Source organism: Anabrus simplex, chromosome 5 (assembly GCF_040414725.1).
Source record: "Anabrus simplex isolate iqAnaSimp1 chromosome 5, ASM4041472v1, whole genome shotgun sequence".
Lineage (NCBI taxonomy): Eukaryota > Metazoa > Arthropoda > Insecta > Orthoptera > Tettigoniidae > Anabrus > Anabrus simplex.
In genome coordinates, this window is record NC_090269.1 from 217,086,973 (window position 1) to 217,106,548 (window position 19,576).

The 19,576-nt window shown below is 37.2% G+C and overlaps 1 protein-coding gene across 1 annotated transcript in view; it reads left to right on the forward strand.

Annotated features, from left to right (window-relative positions):
• The window catches only part of LOC136874446 (fat-like cadherin-related tumor suppressor homolog), a 671,031-nt gene that overhangs the window by 613,464 nt on the left and 37,991 nt on the right, over positions 1-19,576 (forward strand). The window contains exons 38-39 of the mRNA XM_068227805.1: positions 4,239-4,585; positions 10,304-11,443. Of these exons, the coding sequence (XP_068083906.1) occupies positions 4,239-4,585; positions 10,304-11,443 (1,487 nt within the window). The remainder of the gene's footprint in view (positions 1-4,238; positions 4,586-10,303; positions 11,444-19,576) is intronic.

Genomic DNA, 19,576 nt, shown 5'->3' on the forward strand with positions numbered 1-19,576 from the left:
AGGAGTCGCTAATGACCAAAGTGTTGCATATGTAGTTTTACCACAAGCTGAGAAAAGAATTGCTTTCTTTACCTCGAAAGTAATACAAGTTACTTCAAATTAGAATTCTTGTTGTCCTGTATACATCTCCCCCATGATTCAGAGGAGTCAGGTATGAATTTGTTTAAAGAACTAACAGTACTGGTAATAACCTGCATCAGAGGCCCATTGATGCTTTCAGGATTCGTCATCAGTGTCTAAAGGCAATGCCTTGTCTATGCAGCCATTCTCAGCCTGTCCTCAGCTCCTCATTTCATTTCATAATAAGAACCATAATGGAGACTCTGTGCCAAGTCTTGAAGGAATTTTTTCTTCAGTCTTCCTTGGCCTTTCTTCCCTATGATTTTTCCTTTCAACAGATTGGTAAGATTTGTATCATTAACATCAGTTCTCTCTTCCCTTGAATTTCTTGCAGGGCACTTTTGTTTGTTCTCTTTTCAATCCATTTAATCCTTAGCATTCGTCTCCATATCCACATCTCAAATATTTCCAGTCATTTCCAATCCTGATCTCTGATTGTCCAAGATTCACAGCCATACAATAGCACACTCCATACAAAAGAAATCAAAAATTTCTTCCTAATTCCAAAATTTAAATTTGCACTGATTAAAAGATTTCTCTTATTAAGAAATGCCTGTTTGGCAAGTGTTATTCACCTTTCGATCTCTCTGCTGCACCTGTTGTCATTGGTGCTCAGGCTTCCTAGATAAGGGAAGCTGGTGACTTGTTCCACTATCTTGCCAGTAAGCTTGATGTTGTTGAGAGTTTGTTCAGAATGTTTACTCACAACTAATATCTTGGTCTTCTTGACATTAGTGTTTAAGCATGAATCTGACAATGCTGATGACAATACATTCAATATCTTAGACAACTCTTTCGTGGAATCTACTACAATTGCTATATCATCTGCAGATCGAATGCATTGGATATGATGCCCATTTACGTTTACTCCTTTGGTATTTGCCTTAAACTTATTTATGGCTTCTTCAATGAATACATTAAAAACATATGGTGAGAGAGAGCAGCTCTGCCTTACACCTTTCCTGATTTTTGTTGTCTCTGGATACTTCCTCCGATATCTACCATCATGGTCTGTCCTTCATAGAGTTGCAATATCCAGTCCAAACCTGTAGCTTTAAGAATTTTAAACAGTTTGTCCTAACTCATGTTATCGAAAGCCTTTCAATATCTACAAATGCTAGATAGGTGTTCCTATTCATCTCCAACCTCCTTTCTAATATTATTCGGACAGCTAAGATGGCTTCTCTTGTTCTCATCCCTATCCTAAAGCTGAACTGGTCCTGATCAATTTGTAAATTTAATTTGTTATTTATCCTGTTTTTTATTACTGATTGTAGTATGTTGTATGTATGATAGAGCACAGTTATGGTTCTGTGATCAGAACATTCTACACTATTTCCTCTTCTGTGGTATCATAACCATTTTGGTTTTGATGAAGTCTTCTGGAATTTCATCTTCATAATAGCATCTGCATATCATGGCAAATAGAAGTTCTTTCAGTTTCTCTCCCATATTCTTTAGCAGTTCTCCATGTATGTTATCTAGACCGGTAGCTTTATTTTCATGTAATTGCTGAAGTGCTGATTCATATTCCCTCCTTGTTATTGTAGGACCTTTATCGTCTTCCTCTACCTCATGTTCTGGTTCAATATACCTTAGATCATTCCTCCTTCATACATTTGTTGTCAGGCTGAGTGGCTCAGACGGTTAAGGCCTTCTGACCCCAATGTGGCAGGTTCGATCCTGGCTCAGTCCAGTGGTATTTGAAGGTGCTCAAATACGTCAGCCTCATGTCGGTAGATTTACTGGCACGTAAAAGAACTCCCGCGGGACTGAATTCTAGCACCTTGGTGTCTCCGAAGACCGAAAAAGTAGTTAGTGGGACGTAAAGCAAATAAAATTATTATTATTCATACATTTGTTCAAGGTATTCTTTCCACCGTGCACTGATGTCATCATTATCTATTAACATTTTCCCATTTCTATCTCTCACTGCAGAGCTTTTCACTTCAGGTTTTGGGTTTAATATTTTAATGCTTCTATACGCTCTGTCCGTCCTTCCTTCAACAATATATTTTCTGATATTCTCAGTTAACTCGACCATCCACGCTTCTTTCGCTCTTCTACACAGAGTTATAATTTGATTTTTTATTTTTCTGTATCGTTCTTGGCTTTCTGTAATGTTCCCTCTCCTGTATTGATTTCTCTTCACAATCAGATCAAATATTTCTCTGGTAATCCACGATTTTCTTGGTTCCAATCTTCTTATTCCCAGTGTTTCATGAGCTACATCTAGCAAACCTTCTTCTATAGTATCCCATTCCAGTTCTTCATTTCCTTTGGTTAATTTGTTTGTTTATCATACATAAACATCCATAGTTTGATGGTCTTTTAACTCGGCTAAATATAAAGGTTTCGCTTTTCGGTGATCGATTATTTTCAGTTTGATACTGCATTTGGCCATGACTAGGCAATGGTCAGTGTCATTCTATGCCCCAGGATAGCTGTGACTTGTTTGACTTGATTGTGATATCTTCTCTTGACAAGGATATAGTCATTTTGATAATGGGCATTGTCACCTGGGGCTTTCCAAGTGTATCTCCTGCATAATGGAACGTCAGATATGGTAGCATGTTTGTCTCAATCACATTGTACTGACCGCAGAAATCTAGTAATCTCTCCCCTCATTTGTTCCTGACACCTAGACCAAACTTCCCAATTCCTTCGTGGTCTGGTTGCTTTCCAACAATAGCATTGAAATCTCCCATGATTATGACATCCGATTCCTTTGTCATATTCCATATGTCATCAGTGTTCTATTTCTTCATGTGAGCTGTTTAATGTTGGAAAGTACACTTGAATAACCAGATTCCTGGAATTTGTTTTGATTATTGTAACTAGAATCCTCATTAACATGATAGGTGTTCCTCACAATTCTTGCCTAGTTACGTCTAATTAGCAGTCCTACTTCATTACTACTTTCACTTGTACTACCACTATAGATCATTCTAAAGTCATCACTATAGAAATCACCATTTCCTGGCCATCTTATTTCACATAGATCCATAATATCTAGTTCTCCTTCTTTCATGACAATTCTAGCTTCTTTCATTTTTCCTGCTTCCAGCAATGTTTTTACATTACACGTTCCAATTTTCATTGACTTGGTATTGGGAAGATTTTGCTTAATGATGACCTGGGAAACCTCATTCCTTCCCCTGCTAGATCTTGAATTCCGTGCCTCATGATCGATAAATGATACATCTTGCTGTAATTGCTGGGATTAAGTAGTGCAGGATTAGAGTTGGTCATTTTTCTTACAATTTTATATCCTCATCACCACTGTTATAACTTATCTCTATATTAATTAACAAGATCATACATAAAATTCAGTGCAACATATTCACTCCCAGCTTTCTCTGTAGGTATTTAATCATGCAGTCCAGTAATTTTTAGATGCTACCCCGACTCACTAGGTGACGTGTAACACACAGCTTTAACTTAGTATCATTCCTGTACTACAAATCCTAAAAATGTGAAAATTTGTACATACCTTAACAAGATGTTCTAGTACAAATTTATTATTATTATTATTTTTTTTTTTTTTTTTTACTTTTCATGACTATTTGTTTTATTACTCGGCACCACTTTAATTCCAACTGCGCACTTCAGAGACCTCAGGACTGGCACATGCAAACTGTAGTAAAATGTTCATCTGCCTGCTATCGACCGGCAGACTGATATACTGTGTCATCTAATGTACATTTGAACGAAAAAAGTTGGAGCAAATGTAAATACAACTGAAGGCGTATACAGTATTTTACACACATGTAGCCCAATCTGACCACAGTCAGATATGGGAGAAAATGTGTTCAAGACAAGCATAGAATCTTCTATCACACACCTTGTTTCAAACCTCTCATAATTCATGTGATGGCCCTCTAGGTTACTGGTTCCTGTTCTGGCTCCTATGATCATCTCTAACATATGCCATGTATTAAGATACATTTTTAAAATATAAGACAGAAAATATGTTTTTATTACATCTTTATCTGTATAACTTTTTATATTTGTCTGACATTAAACTGGTGAATGTGTTCCTTTCAATTGTTGTACTTTATTATTATCATCATCATGACTTAAATAATATCATTTCATACCTTTACTCTTTTTTCCAGGGGATCGTTGTGAAATCATTGTTAATGAATGTGCCAGAGTGCCCTGCCCTTCCTTCAAACTTTGCATGCCAGATGCTTCACCTCAAGGATACTCTTGTCAGTGCCGTGAAGGCTTTGCTGGAGCAAACTGTGAAATAGATATCTCTAAGTGCCATGATGAATCATGTTACATACCACGCAATCCAGTGTCTTTCAGTGGTAAAAGTTATGCACAGTACAAGGTGGATAAATCTCAACTAAAGAAGATTCTGGAGAACCAAATGAGTTTGTCTCTGAGAATACGCACTGTGCAACCAACTGGAAGTCTGATGTATGCAGCAGGAAAAGTAGATTATAATATTTTGGAGGTATAGTAAACAACTGACAAAATTTAATGCAATGTATGAAATTGTCTTAATCACACTGATTGAATTCATAAGGAGTCAGAAACAACTGTAAAAAAAACAAAACAATTAGAAGTGAAAAAGAGATGACTGGTAATTTAAATAAATTACTGATCTTTTAGATGTGGATATCATGGGAAGTAGATTGGTTAACTGGAGGTTCATTCTAGGTCTGTTAGTTTTAAAATGACATTAAAAAGCTAGAGGGGAGATATACTTGATCTTAGAAAGAGGGGTAGTTAAAAAAGAAATTATTGCAGGTTCCTGTAGTATAAATCATGGACAAACAAGTGACAAATCAAGTCATTCATAGAAAGATAGGAACATAAATAGAAAGTGGATAGAGTAAACTCTCTTTGTATTCTGTTCATGTTCCTTATCTTCATATACCTAGGTAAATGATTTGAGGTTATTGAATTAATTATGCTTGAAGCAAGCTTTGCAATCTGATTCTGATTGCAGTATATGCTTGGAAAGAGGAGACTTTCCAATTACTGTACCAGAAAATATTACTTAATATTTAACTCCTTTAATGGTACTCAAATTGGTTTTATATTTAGGGAGGTTGTAAGGCTGTTTCATGCGTATCGCTTGTATACAAATCAGAGTTCCATTTATCCTCATCTAACTTCTCTACCAAACTTTATAGTCAGGCTGTGAAAACATTCTATGTACTAGCAATGAAAAGCCAGTTTAGTGATTTGATCATGAGACACAGTGACATTTAGTAGTCATGATAAATGTGATTTCTTCTGGGGTTTTTAATACCCACTTCAGGCAAATGCTGGGCTGTTACTTTAATTCAAGTATCAAGATAACTTTCCTAGTCCAAGGACCCTAAAATTAAAGATTTCAAAATGTTTGGTTAAATTCTTTGTTACAAATTTTGTGTTTTGTTTATGGGCTAATATCTCTGAGCCAGAAGAAAGCAAAATGTAATGACCTACAATGTCCTAAACCCCTAAAGCTTATCAACAGTAACATTGCATTGACTGACTACTGTTGTTAGTGGAAGCATCTTTTGTCTCTTCTACTGCCACTCATCTCTGTTAGATGACATTGCTGTTGCAATCAAGAAAGTTGACCAGTCAGTGATTTACACAACAACTACTTTAATATCTGATAACTGGAGGCAGATATTACAATAAACAGACATGTTATTTAACCTGTTTCTACAGATGAGATGAAATAGCCCACATTAACCTTACCCAGGCAAAAACCAATATATGGGTTACCTGTCCATATCCTCGAAGACAGAAACCTTTATATGGGCTTGCGCAATAAAATGGTACTGGCTCTCTGGGTTCAAATACCGTATTTGCGCAAATAATCCCCACTATTTTGTCTAATGACTATAAATGTTATGTACTAGCTGATGATGGCCAGGATAGGCTGAAACCGGTACTAGTGTAATAATTCATTCACAATAAATAAGTATTGATCGGTGGAACACTTTTCTTGTCTATACAATAATCCCCACTGCCGAATAATCCCCACAACGTAACTTTTAAAACAAATGGAAAGAACTAAAATTCCTTCCAGCAAAAGAGTAACATAAGCATAAACAAACATTTCATATCACTCCTCGAGTTCCTTGTGGTCTTTACGCAATTATGAACGTGACGGGTATAGCTACTTTGCCTGAACATATTTGAGATGATAAAAATGCATAAAATATAAAATATATTTGCCATGAAAATTGGCAGGTAGGCCTTCTTACGTGGCAGGTATTTCATTAATCTGAACTTGCAATAGGCTCGATTCGCTGTAAATTGGAAGATTCTTTGTATCTTGCATCACTAGAATCCTCTCCTAAATTACTTTCAAATTCATTACACTCCACGCCTAAAACGCTTCTCACATGCGATTCTTTTTACTCGTTTGTTAGTTTTGTGACACAGTAAAACCTCATTAATTTGAAGTCATAGGGACGCAAGAATTTGACTCCAAATTACATCATTTTGAATTAACTGCCAACTTGTAATTCAGAAACGGCAACCCTTGCCACATCACAAAATATTCTAAGACCCGTTACTGCATGCAGTTAAACTTGATTCACAGCTTAAAAATTTTAAATGCCATGAAAAAAACGATTTCCAAAATGTATCCAACAAGGCACATTTACAATATTCAAGTACTGTAATGCACTTGGATAACTCATTGGCAAATATAACCTCACGCAACGAAAGGAAAAAAAAAATATGATTCAGAGACAAGGAGAAATCTATGCTGGCTCCTCTGTGCAAATGCTTTCTTCATTGGATTACTGTACTGTATGCATTTTAGATGCCTTGTACTTGCATGTAAAGTACCTGATGCCCTTAAAATACTGTGGCTTATCGAACATTCCTATGATGAGGGGGGAAAGTAGGAAGTCTTTCGCTTCCATCTGCATTACAACACAGGATAGTGACTTTTGTACGATTTCCTGTTATGGCACTCCTTTTGTAATTCAGAAATGCCAACCCTTGCCATATCACAAAGTATTCTAAGACTCATTTATGTATGTAATTGCCTTGAAACACAGCTTAAATCTTTCAAATGCCATGGAAAAAAACTATTTCCAAAATGTATCCAACAAGGTGCATTTACAGTATTCAAGTACTGTAATGCACTTGGATAACTCACTGGCAAACATAACCTCATGCAATGAAAGAAAAAAGAAAAAATATGATTCCAAGACAAGGATAAAATCTATGCTGGCTTCCCTGTGCAAGTGCCATATTTCACCAGTGTTCACGGATTCTGTTTCTCCGCACACTGCCTGCTGCGTGATATTGTGGCATTCCTTAAAATGCTGAATAGTAATGAATTACGATTTCACTCAAACTTAGCAACAATGAAACACACTGTAGACGCACAGAAGCGAGTGAAATTGTGGAGAGCTACCCCTGCATGTTCCGGAAGACGCCTTCCACCGTGACACTGAGAAAATTTTAATTTAAATTACTCTGTAAAAACTATTTTTTTAAATGTAAAGGCAATTTTGAATTAAAATTATGAATTGTTTTCTATTTAAATGTGACATTTGGGGGCAGTTTTCTTCCATCTGGAGTTACAAAAAGCATAACTGTACACCCAACATCGAAAACTGTGTGAACCAGGAGTGTGTTGCCAACCTTGACGCAAATAAAATAAAACCCAATTTCATGCCTCAATTCTTTTTTTTTTTTAATATGCGGGGATTATTTGCATAAATACAGTAGTTACACAAGTAATCAACAGATGACATAAGCTGTACTTCCAAACATTTTAAAGTTGGATGCCAGCGTTGCAGCTATGTTAGACACATTTCTTTGTGTTATCAGTTGAGTTTGTCAACTGTGCGCGGCTGAAGAATATTGTGGTTTACATTTTCCCATTTCACTGCTGCTTAACTTTTTACCATCCCTAATGCTCCAGAGTGCTTGAATATTATCATCTGCCTGCCATGCTGAATGCTCCAAAGCACTCGTCACGCACACATTCGTTATAAGTGTGTTGAGAGAAATATTGAAGGGTCTTGTGAAACCACACTGTACTCCCTTGACCCAGTAAGCTGTCAGGACCTTGTTGACAGCATTTCCTGTTTGTATTTTCCAAGCAGACCTACTTTATAAATATCGCCTTTCAGTTAGAGATTATTCTTGTTCAAGTTCACACTGTGTCATCTAATGGTAGAGTTGTGTCGAAAGGTATGAAAGAATGCAAATTTTAAGGCATGTTAGAAGTTAGTTTCTAGTTGTGGTTCAGAATTGTATTCTGATGAATGTAGTAGTGTTAATGATTCCAAGAATCATGAGCGTGAACAAATATTGTATGAAGATCGAGGGACAGGGCTACAAAGAAATCTTACTAGTGATATCTGGAGTCACAATATTCGATTTGTTGAACTGAAAATATGGGAAAACAATGCTGGTCCAAATCACGAATTACCTCCCGGGAGTTCAGAAAAAGATTTTTTAAAAATTATTCGTGGGGTCAGAATTTCATGATCTAGTAACAAAACAGACAAATATTCATGCCAAATATTTACAAAGAAAAAATGGTATTGTTGGTACTACCTGGCAAGACACAAACGCTGATGAAATAAGGGCATATATAGGAGTTCTAATTTATATGAGATTGATTATTTTACCTTCATTCTTTATGATATGAGTAACCGACCAGCTCTCACGGCTCATGGAAACAGACAGCTGAACTTCCGGCACAACTTAGTGCAACAGCTGATCGGCTGTCCATCTCCTAAATTAATTCATTCTTTTGTGAAGATACCTGGTCTGGTCATGCCAAAGTGTGTGCTTTGTGTTTACAAATGCAAAATAGGGCAGCTTCTGGGAGAGGCAAACAAACAACATTCAGATGTAAGCAGTGCGATCTACTACCATGCAGGATGGGGTGGCTTTTGGAATACCATCAGTGAAATGGGGATATTCAAAATTAGAGTGAGTACACATTTACTGTATATGCACTAATCATTTAGAAATGAAATACAAAAGAAATTACAATTATATCTTTATTTGTTTGACTTCTACAGTAGTTATTTTCTTTTAAAGGGTGGTATTTATGCTGCTGTGTCTATTGGGGTTTAAGGGACTCTGTCAGAAATCAAGGTAATTATGGCCGGGCATCTGCCTTTAAATGGGGAAAGGCAAAGGATTAAAAGAAAACTAATCACAAGTGATGAGATAGAGGCAATAGTTCATTAAAGTGGCAGCAAAATGTCATTTAGTGACAGTGAAGGTCAATTTCCTGAAATTTCTTCTGGCAACGGTAGTGAATGCGAGAGCAGCACAAGTGACCAGTACAGACAATAGTGTACATGCACCCAGCTTTGCCTGGACAGACATGTAATTTTGATCCTTGTCCATCAATTATGATTCCAATGAATTATATAATATTCATTGGGGGTCTATATTACCATCACATTTTGATCAAGATACTGATTTTTATCTCTTTTTTTTTTCTTTTTGGTGATAAGATTTTTGAGATAATTATGAATGAAACTTGTATTCATGGAAACATAAATAAAAAGAAAATAACACCCTCATCTAAAAGGGCATGAATTGCATCACAGTCTCCCCTATGTGTTTCACAGATGAAAGCATTATTATTATTATTATTATTATTATTATTGTTGTTGTTGTTGTCGTCGTCGTCGTCGTCGTCGTCGTCGTCGTCGTCGTCTCTTGCTGTATTTAGTCAGTGAATTGAGTTTACAGCAGTAAACTTACCATATCAATTTCACAAACTATCTTATACTGGTAAAATTGTTCAGTGACACTTGTGACATTTTTGCAGTGACAAATTTTCACAAAATAATACTTTTTTCCTGGAACAGATCAGTGCTGAAATACAGCAAAACTCAAAATATATGTTGTTTTTATACATGAATGTGTAATTTAGGATAGTCTTAGTAGTATTTACATCAAATTACTTTTTTTCGAAATTCACCCTTCTCCACCGGCCATAATACATCCCCGCCTGCGAAGGATTAAGTTATTTTATACTACCTGATTTGAAATACAGTGATGAGAAACCATTTTGGTTTGTGAAATTTTCTATTTCAACCCCTGCCCTTACAATAATAATCTTCATTAATCACCAGAATTGAGTAATGGTATTTCTTTTGTTCAAACTTCAAATTAACTTTTACAGATGCTAATCTTATGTCTGTTTAATAACCGATTCATTATGTTACAGATTGTGAATGGTGTTGTGCAATATCGATTTGATCTTGGGAGTGGAGAAGGTGTTGTCCATGTTGGCAGTGTGTTTGTAAGTGATGGCCAGTGGCATGAAGTAAGGCTTGAACGAGAGAGTAACAATGCAAGAGTGGTTGTAGATGGGAAGCACATGGCTCATGGCTCTGCTCCAGGCATCAACAGTGTTCTCAACCTCCAGTCTGATGAATTATACCTTGGTGCAGAAGTGCGTCAACATCCTACCATACTAGGATTTGATGATGTTCAACGTGGCTTTTTTGGTTGTATGGATGATGTTCGCATTGCCAGAGTATCAGTTCCTCTGCACATGAGTGGTCCCAGTAGTGTAGCTGTGCTCAAACACTTTGCAAATGTAGAGTTCAGTTGTGATCCATCAACTGTCTTAGTACCAGCTGGAGTATGCGGCTCTCAACCTTGCCTTAATGGAGGAACATGTAAGGATCTTGGTGATGATAACTTCAAATGCTTATGTTATCCAAGATTCATTGGATCATCATGTGAAATAGACACAGACCCGTGTGCTTCATCGCCATGTTTATATGGAGGTCGGTGTAAAGCAGTTCCTATGGGGAATGATTTTATATGTGAATGTTTATCACATCTCAGTGGTAAACGCTGTGAGTATGGGCGATATTGTAGTCCAAATCCTTGCCTCAATGATGGCATATGTGAAGAAGGAGATTCAGGACCAATTTGTAAGTGTCGTGGTTTTACAGGTGACCTATGTAAAGTTGATTTTGACGAGTGTAATGGTGAACTTCGAGGACCTTGTTTGAACGGTGGAGTTTGTCACAATGAACCAGGAACATACCGCTGCTTGTGTCCTCCTAATGTGACTGGACATCACTGTGGTACAGTCCTCTATTCCACACCAATTACATCAAGCATATACAATGTTACGTGGGAAGAACTTGTGGGAATTTTTGTAGCGGTGATGATAATTTTTTTAGTCGTGTGCCTCTTTATCATATATAGACGGTTTCGAGTAAAACGTTCTCGAGAAAGAGCAAATAATATTAACAATGAAACTCACAAGGACATTGTGCTCAATTCTGCCCGTCCAAGTGACCATGAATTCAAGAGAGGATCAAAACTGAGCAATTTGGAAATAACTCAGGTAATATATTCCACTAAAGCTACCATTTTTATATTCTTTTGGAGACTTTATATAACATTGATTGGCACATTAAATCTGTAATTGGTATAGCAGGACTATGAAGTCATAATTATGCATATCAGAACTTTCCTTATTGCTCTGTCATGCTGCTTTTCATTTTCTTTTTGGTGCATCTTGGTATCTCCAGAAACAATTGAATGTTTTTCAGCTAGCTTACGATGAGGTGAAATTTATTTACAGGTATAGTGGTAAGGATCTATAATTCTTTTGATCATTCAGATATGCTATGTTCATGTTAAATAATTTGTTCTCATTTAATTACAAGGAATAGTGACAAACATCTCTTTACTGGAATTCTGTTTTGTATGCATCTTTGTTTAGGTATTTACAGTAGAACCAACAGTGGTTGTACAGAGTCTGATTTGCCCTCAATGAATATTTTCTTATGATAATATTCCAATTAGAAAAGAAAAAAAGAGAATATGAGATTTTCAAATTTTTTAGATTCTTTATCCTCACCATTGGATGGGGGCTTCATTCATTCCATTCCTGACCTGGTCGACTGGAAACAGGCTGTGGAATTCCATTTTTCATAACCTTTACCAATGTTTGAAAAGACTCTTTGCACATTGTCTAAGAAAACCTTATAAGTTCTTACAGGGAGATTTGCAATGCAAGGACTTAAGATTTTCTTGATGAAATACTAGTACAACTCTCTCTGTTGGGAACTTCACTGGTGGTACAGTGATCACTAACTGCTTGGTTTGAGCACCATCAAATTGATATAAATTTACACAGATTGTATTTATGGAAGTGTGCAGTAACTATGAACTTCTTTTATGAAATATATTGCTAGTGTTGCTGGTTAAGGTCTAGTCAGGTTTTCAAGTAGTCGTGGTTACATAGTAAGTCATGGTACTAAATGCTTTTGGGTAGAAAATTGCCCATAGGCTTCTTCTTCTTCTACTTCTTGCTAGTGGCTTTACGTTGCGCCGACACAGGTAGTTCTTACGGCGACAATTTGATAGGAAAGGCCTAGGAGTTGGAAGGAAGCGGCCGTGGCCTTAATTCAGGTACAGCCCCAGTATTTGCCTGGTGTAAAAATTGGAAACCACAGAAAACCATCTTCAGGGCTGCTAACAGTGGGATTCGAACCCACTATTTCCCGGATGCAAGCTCACAACCGTGCGCGTCTAACCGCACGGCCAACTCCCCCGGTGCCCATAGATTTCAGACTATTCATAGCTCAGGTAATTTTGTAATGTAAAAGATATATGCAGTAACAGGAAAGGATCCATAAATGTAGGTACCATATTTTGTTTGTACGGTATACAGCTGTTGCAATTCAGTGCAGTACACTTTACTTTTCACTCCTATTACTGAGCGAGTTGTTATGTATTAAAAGTCATGTAGGCTTAGTTGTAAGTTTGAACTTGGGAGATTATAGGTTGAACTCAACTGTGGCAGCCTTGAGGTTAATTTTCATTGGTTTCCCATCTTCACACATGACAAATAAGGGGCTATACCTTAATTGAGGTCATGACTACTAAATTTACAGTCCTACCCATTTCTTATCTCAATGTCACTCGTAACCTACTGTACCCACGTTAGTGTGATATTTAATAACTATAAAGGAGAGAGAGAGAGAGAGATTCACTCATAATGGTGTGTTTGGGTAACATAAATGATGTTGTACAGGTCAAAACATAATAGTTTTTACTGTTTAATTTCTACGGTAGGAGCTAAATGATGGCATGCATGATTTTTCACATACCCTTTACTTATAATTATAAAATACACTCCACAAGGACACTCACTTAATATCCTTAATAAATGCAAAAACTATATTTGCTATTTTTGGCATTATAAAAATTATGGTGTTTCCTTTAGTATAAGTTTCTGAAGTAACTGAAATTAAAAAGCCTTCTTAATTTTAAACATAAATTGAAAAGGAGTGACCAAATGAATTACAACTAATGAATTTCACCAAAATAAAGACTCTTTCCGTACAACAATGCTGAGTTATGGTCACATATTATGCATCATCTCACAGTGCAGTATTCACACATATATACGACTCCTTTGCCTTCCTACTCACTTTTGATGGGCAGGTATAACACTGTTTCCTCTTTCCTGCCTTCCACACAAGAAACATCAATTTGAATGACAATATTTTCATTCAATTCTTCAGCTTCTAGAAGATGTAGTATTTAGTCATACTGTAAAACCTCGATTAACCATTCTGCAGATTATCCGTCGCCAAAAAAAAAATCTCAGTTTTTTAAAAGCAATTTACAGTTGCTCCAAAACTGAATAAGCGTACTCTTGATGTCAACAACAACAACAACAACAACAACAACAACAACAATAATAATAATAATAATAATGTTATTGGTTTTACGTCCCACTAACCACTTTGACGGTTTTCGGAGATGCCAAGGTGCCAAATTTTGTCTCACAGAAGTTCTTTTACATGCCAGTAAATCTACCAACACAAGGCTGATGTATTCAAGCACCTTCAAATACCACTGGACTGAGCTAGGATTAAACCTGCCAAGTTGGAGTCACAAGGCCATCGCCTCAACTGTCTGAGCCACTCAGTCCGGCTCTTGACGTCAAGGTATCTTGATACAGTACCTATTCTGTTTTGGAGTGACTGTCTCCAACTCCTGAGTCCACGATCATAACAAACAGTAACTACTGTACGTACATGCGCATAGACCAGCAATTGGCATTGGAGTCATGACTTCATACATTTTTTTACTACATAATTTTAAGCTGTGTAAAATTATTTAACTTTTAACTGTTACAAAAGACGGGGCGTAGAGTGCGGTATGCTGGTCATTTCTACTTCAGAATGATACCTACAACTTATTTGGTAGCGTGTAACATCTCCGAGTACCGGACGTAGATCTTACATATCGTTCTCTGTCAAGGTTAAATATTTTCACCACAGAATACTGCACCGTAAATATTTCACAATGCACAGGAATCGGAAACCAGCCTAGCAATCCGTCATAGTCAGCCTCTGCTATTACTAGACAGGTAGGCTACGTTCTGTACTGTAGTGCAAAGTAAGAAAATGTGAGAGTTACTGATGAAGTTGAACATTTATTTTCCATTCTAACAGCCGAGAAATGTTGAGATCGAAATCTGCAGTAAAAAGAAAACATGCAGTTTTAACCATACAAAATAAAGTTAGTATAATCGAATAGTTAAAGAAAGGTGAATTTGTCTCAAATTTAGCATCAGAGTTTGGTGTGGGTGTGACAACAGTGTGGAACCTAATGGAGAATAAAAACAAAGTGTTGCAGTATGCAGCGAGTTCTGACAGTTTGCATGGACTCGCTAAACGAGAAACAATGAAAGCATCATTTTCAAAAGAACAATGCTGCGTTATTCACGTGATTTCAGCAAAAGAGAGGCGAATGTGTACCTGTTAGTGGTCCTATGATAACAAGCCAGGCACAAATTTTTCATGAAAAGACGGGGCTTTCAGGGTCCTCACCAGCGTCCAATGGTTGGCTACCGAAATTTAAGGACAGACATGACATTCGAGAATTAAACATCGAAGGAGAAAAACTAAGTGGTGACAGCAGTGCAGCAGAAGACTTTAGATACGAGTTTAAGCGCATAATTGAGAGCTACAATTTTGTTCCAAGTCAAGTTTACAATGCCGATGAAACTGGACTTTATTGGAAGTGCTTACCCAGTAAAACACTAGCAGCTGCTGAAGAGAAATCAGCTCTTGGTCACAAATCTAGTAAAGAGCACATTACCATCTTGTGCTGTGCGAACACTTGTGGCGAACATAAATTAAAATTAGCTGTTGTTGAAGCAAAAAATCCATGTTCTTTCAAAGGAACAGTGATGAAATATTTCCCAGTAGATTATTGTCATAACAAATCTTCATGGATGACACATGTTGTTTTCAGGACTTGGTTCCATAATAAGTTTGTTCCACAGGTTTGAGATTTCTTGGCATTCAAAGGCTTGCCATTAAAAGCCATCCGTTTTCTTGATAATGCACCCTCTCTTCCTGTTGATACAAAGTTGAAATCAGAGGATGGAAACATTTTTGTTTCCTATTTGCCACCTAATGTAACTTCATTAATTCAGCCGATGGACCAAGGCGTCATTGCACCCTGTAAGGTGCATTATAAGCGGAAATTGTTAGGCCTCTTACTTTCCAAAGAAACGTCGATGGCTGAGTTCTGGAAAAAACTCAATCTTAAAGAAGCACTTTACCTTGCTCAGAAATCATGGGATCTAGTAACCGCTCAGGACATCACTTGATCATGGAGAAAATTGTATGTTGATGTCAAAAAACTCGCCGACAATTTTCATGGGTTCACTGATGAAGATGAAAATGAGGGATTGATGATCAAAGATATCCTGAAGGCTATTGAAAATAACATTCATTTTGGAGAAGTGGATGAAAGTAACATTGAGGAGTGGCTACATACTGACAATGTATTGCCTGGGCATCATATTTTAACTGATGACAAAATAGTAAATGAAAATGCGAACGTGAACTCAGCAGTCAGCTGTGAAGTGACGAGTGAAAGTGAGGGGGATGGGGAAGAAGGGTGCGTCACAAACAATAGCGTACCGCTTCAGACCGCACTGGAGTCAGCTGAAACATTAATGGAATTCTTGGAGCAAGAGGACGATACAGATTTTTCAGACATTCTTGTAATTAGAAAGCTCAGAATGGACATAAAGAAAAAAAATAAGTTATAAGAGAGTGCAAAAAAGAAAAAAGTAATGGATTTTTTTAAAGCAGCTTAAATGACACCAGGTAAATTAATTATATTTGGTCTGCTGGTAATTTAGGTAAATATTTAGTATGTATTGTTGTAGCTTTGTCTACATTTTGGTTTTAAAGAGGGTTTAATGCACTGCATTTTAAGGTTATACTGTGGTATTTTATGTTCTTTTAAGTCCATTAAAATTAGTAGTTTGGATTATCCACTTTTTTATTAACCGTTCACCCCTTCCCGGACATTAGAATGGATAATCGAGGTTTTACTGTACTTTGCTTCGAATTTCCATTTATTTTCATGAAAAATTACAGCCATGACAGTTAAAACTAATAATACAATGCAAGCAAATGATATAGAAAGAAAAGAGGTAGCAAAAGCTCCAAAATTCATAGTTACAGTAAGAAAACAAAATGAAGGTAAGAACAGAACAAGATACGCACTTGGTGTGATACAGGTCAAAATGACCAACTCATGTTATAGACCATTTCTGAAGGGAAAAGAACAAAACATGGAGCAGAAAATTGGCACACTGTGGCAATCTGACCTGCACCACACTAGTTGTTTCAACTCGGGTTAACCCTTAAGAAAGGAAGAGATGTGGAAAAAAAAATTCCTGCTTTGTATAAGCTTAGAGCTGAAGTTATAAGAAGGTATCCTAAACTATAGAAATCTCATTGTTACACAGTCAAAGGACTGTTATTTTGCACTACAAAGTCAAAAGATGCACTATTTTCGGATCTGAGATTATGATCTAAGATTATCCTTAATAACAGTGCCAAGGAATAATGCAAGGTCTGTTAAGGTGGGTCAGAAAAGATGATAGGAAGCTGGCTGGTAATTCAAATAAATAATTCTTAAAATATCTTATGTGTGGAAAATTATTATAGTGAAGTGGATGATCTTTGGATTCTTGTCTTAACTAGAAGATAATATTTTTAAAATTTGCCATCAATTGTGCCACAGTGGATGAAACTGTCTACATTCCAGCTGGTGATCTGCTAGTTTGATGCTTGCTGCTTGGATATATCTATTCACTGTAATCACCGTTGTAAATCCCTCTGATCTTAAGGTTGAACTCAAGCAAGTAGGCTTTCCACATAGTGGGTTTTGTCTGTTCTTCATATTTTGTCTCTCCTCAGTTCATTATGTCATCAGAGATGGCAACTATATTGAGTTCATATGATGTTTCCTTAATGTTCTTCATTATAACAGAGATTAACAGTAGTGGGGACAATCCACTACCCTACCAGACTCCATTCTTGATCTGAAACTGAAACAAGTAGCCTTCTCCAACTAAAATACAACCAGTACAGTTCTTGTCCATTTAAACTATTCTTACCAGTCCTTTATAGACACCTTTACCAGGAAACCATATTTTCTCTCTTGCAACCCTACAGTAGTCTATATCTTTTTCAATGTTCAGGAGTATAATGAACAGGTTCTTGTCTTTCTTCCAACACTTCTCCATCAGTGTTCAGAGACTGATAACAAGATCTATAGATGACCCATTACTGTATTATTATATTGGAATTCGTATTGCTCTTGTTCTAGATGTGGGTTTTATAACAGTCTCAGCCTCATAAGTCACCATACATCCAGGAACAGACAATTTCTTGGATCATAACCCACTGAAGCTGTTATCAAAGTCCAGTTAATTAACTCCGTATGGAGCAGAAAACCAGCACTCTGTTTAAGTAATATTTGGCTGATTGTTGTCCATAAAAAATAAATACAAAGTATTCAGTCTGAAAAATAAGTCATGAAATTAAACGTGTTGTCAACTCATTATGAAAATATTTCTGAAATTGCTGCTGCTCCATCATTCTTTTGCCTCTTCTTTCTGGTGTCTATATTGTTAAATCATCCACAACTTGAGTCAGAGAGAGAGAGAGAGAGAGAGAGAGAGAGCGAGAGAGAGGTAGGAGGTGGGGAGAGGAGTAAGAAAGAAACACATACAGGGTTTATCAATGATGATGTTACAAACTTTGAGGAATGATGGAGGATGGCAGATGGATCAATTTGAGAAAAGGAACCGTAGTCCAGAAACGTTCATGTCAAAAGTTATTAATAATCCAAGTTATTTAACGTCTGTCCATTCTTAACAGATATCAGGATGTCGGAATTTCATCACGCAGTAGTTCTTTAATGTGCCGGAAGCCGACATGGGGTTTTCGCCTTTAAACACCCTTAAAAGCCACTGACGTCAGTCGGGTTTGAACCCGTTAACTTGAGATTATCAGACAACGCTGTATCCACTTCACCACTGTGGCCAGCAGTCAAAAGTTAAAGCCTGTACTGTACACTACATATGTTAAGAGTACAATAGGGGAGACAATCCCAATGAGCAAAAGAGGCTAGGATAATAACTCAATGACTCCAATGCAGATGGCGTGCTATGAACTGACGTGATCAGTGTGTGATATCTGTACTGTAGGCTTCAGTCTGTGTTAATGGATTGAAGTGGTACGTTGATCAGCCCTATGCAAATATAGTTGTACCCTGTTACGGAACTTGCAGATATGGTGTTTGTGTATGGGAAAGCAAATGGAAGCAGCAGAGAAGCTGAACAGTTGTACAGGACCAAATATCCATGTAGGAGACATTCGGCTCACACCATGTTTCCTTGGTTGTTCCAACAATTATGTAAAACAGGGCAATTGGACCACAATACAATGACCGAGGAGGACTAACAAATTACATGGATTCCTGACTTAGAAGTTGCACTGCTTGCTCACATGGATGAGGTACCTGCAATCAGCGTTTCAGCAGTTGCATGTGAATTGAATGTTTCTCATATGACTGTGTGGCGAGTATTACGTGAAATGCAGCTACACCCCTACCATCCACAGAAAGTACAGGCTTTAAGACCTGCTGACTTTGTACCTCGAGTCGTGTTCAGCCAGGGGGTCTTTGCAGTGCCGTACAGTCGATCTGCACTTTCCTGTGTATGTGCTTTTCACAGAGGAAGCCTGTTTCACCAGAGAAAGAATGCTAAATAGTCACAATAGTCATGTTTGGGCAGATGAGAATCATCACACTACAGTTGTGAAGAGCCATCAGCACAAACTTTCAGTCTATGTGTGGGCAGGCATAGTTAAGGATTACATAGTAGGCCCATTTCTTCTTCCTCCCCGCCTAAATGCAGCAGTATACACAGTGGCACTCAGAGATGTCCACCCACATTCCTGGAACACATCCTACTTGCCCTTCGTCAACGGATGTGGTTCCAACATGATGAAGCCCCACCCCACTTTGGACTGAGGATTTGTGAACACCTTGTCAGACATTCCCTTCAAAGTGGATACGAAGAGGAGGTCCTGTTTCATGACCCACTCATTCACCTGATCTCACCCCAATTGATTTCTTC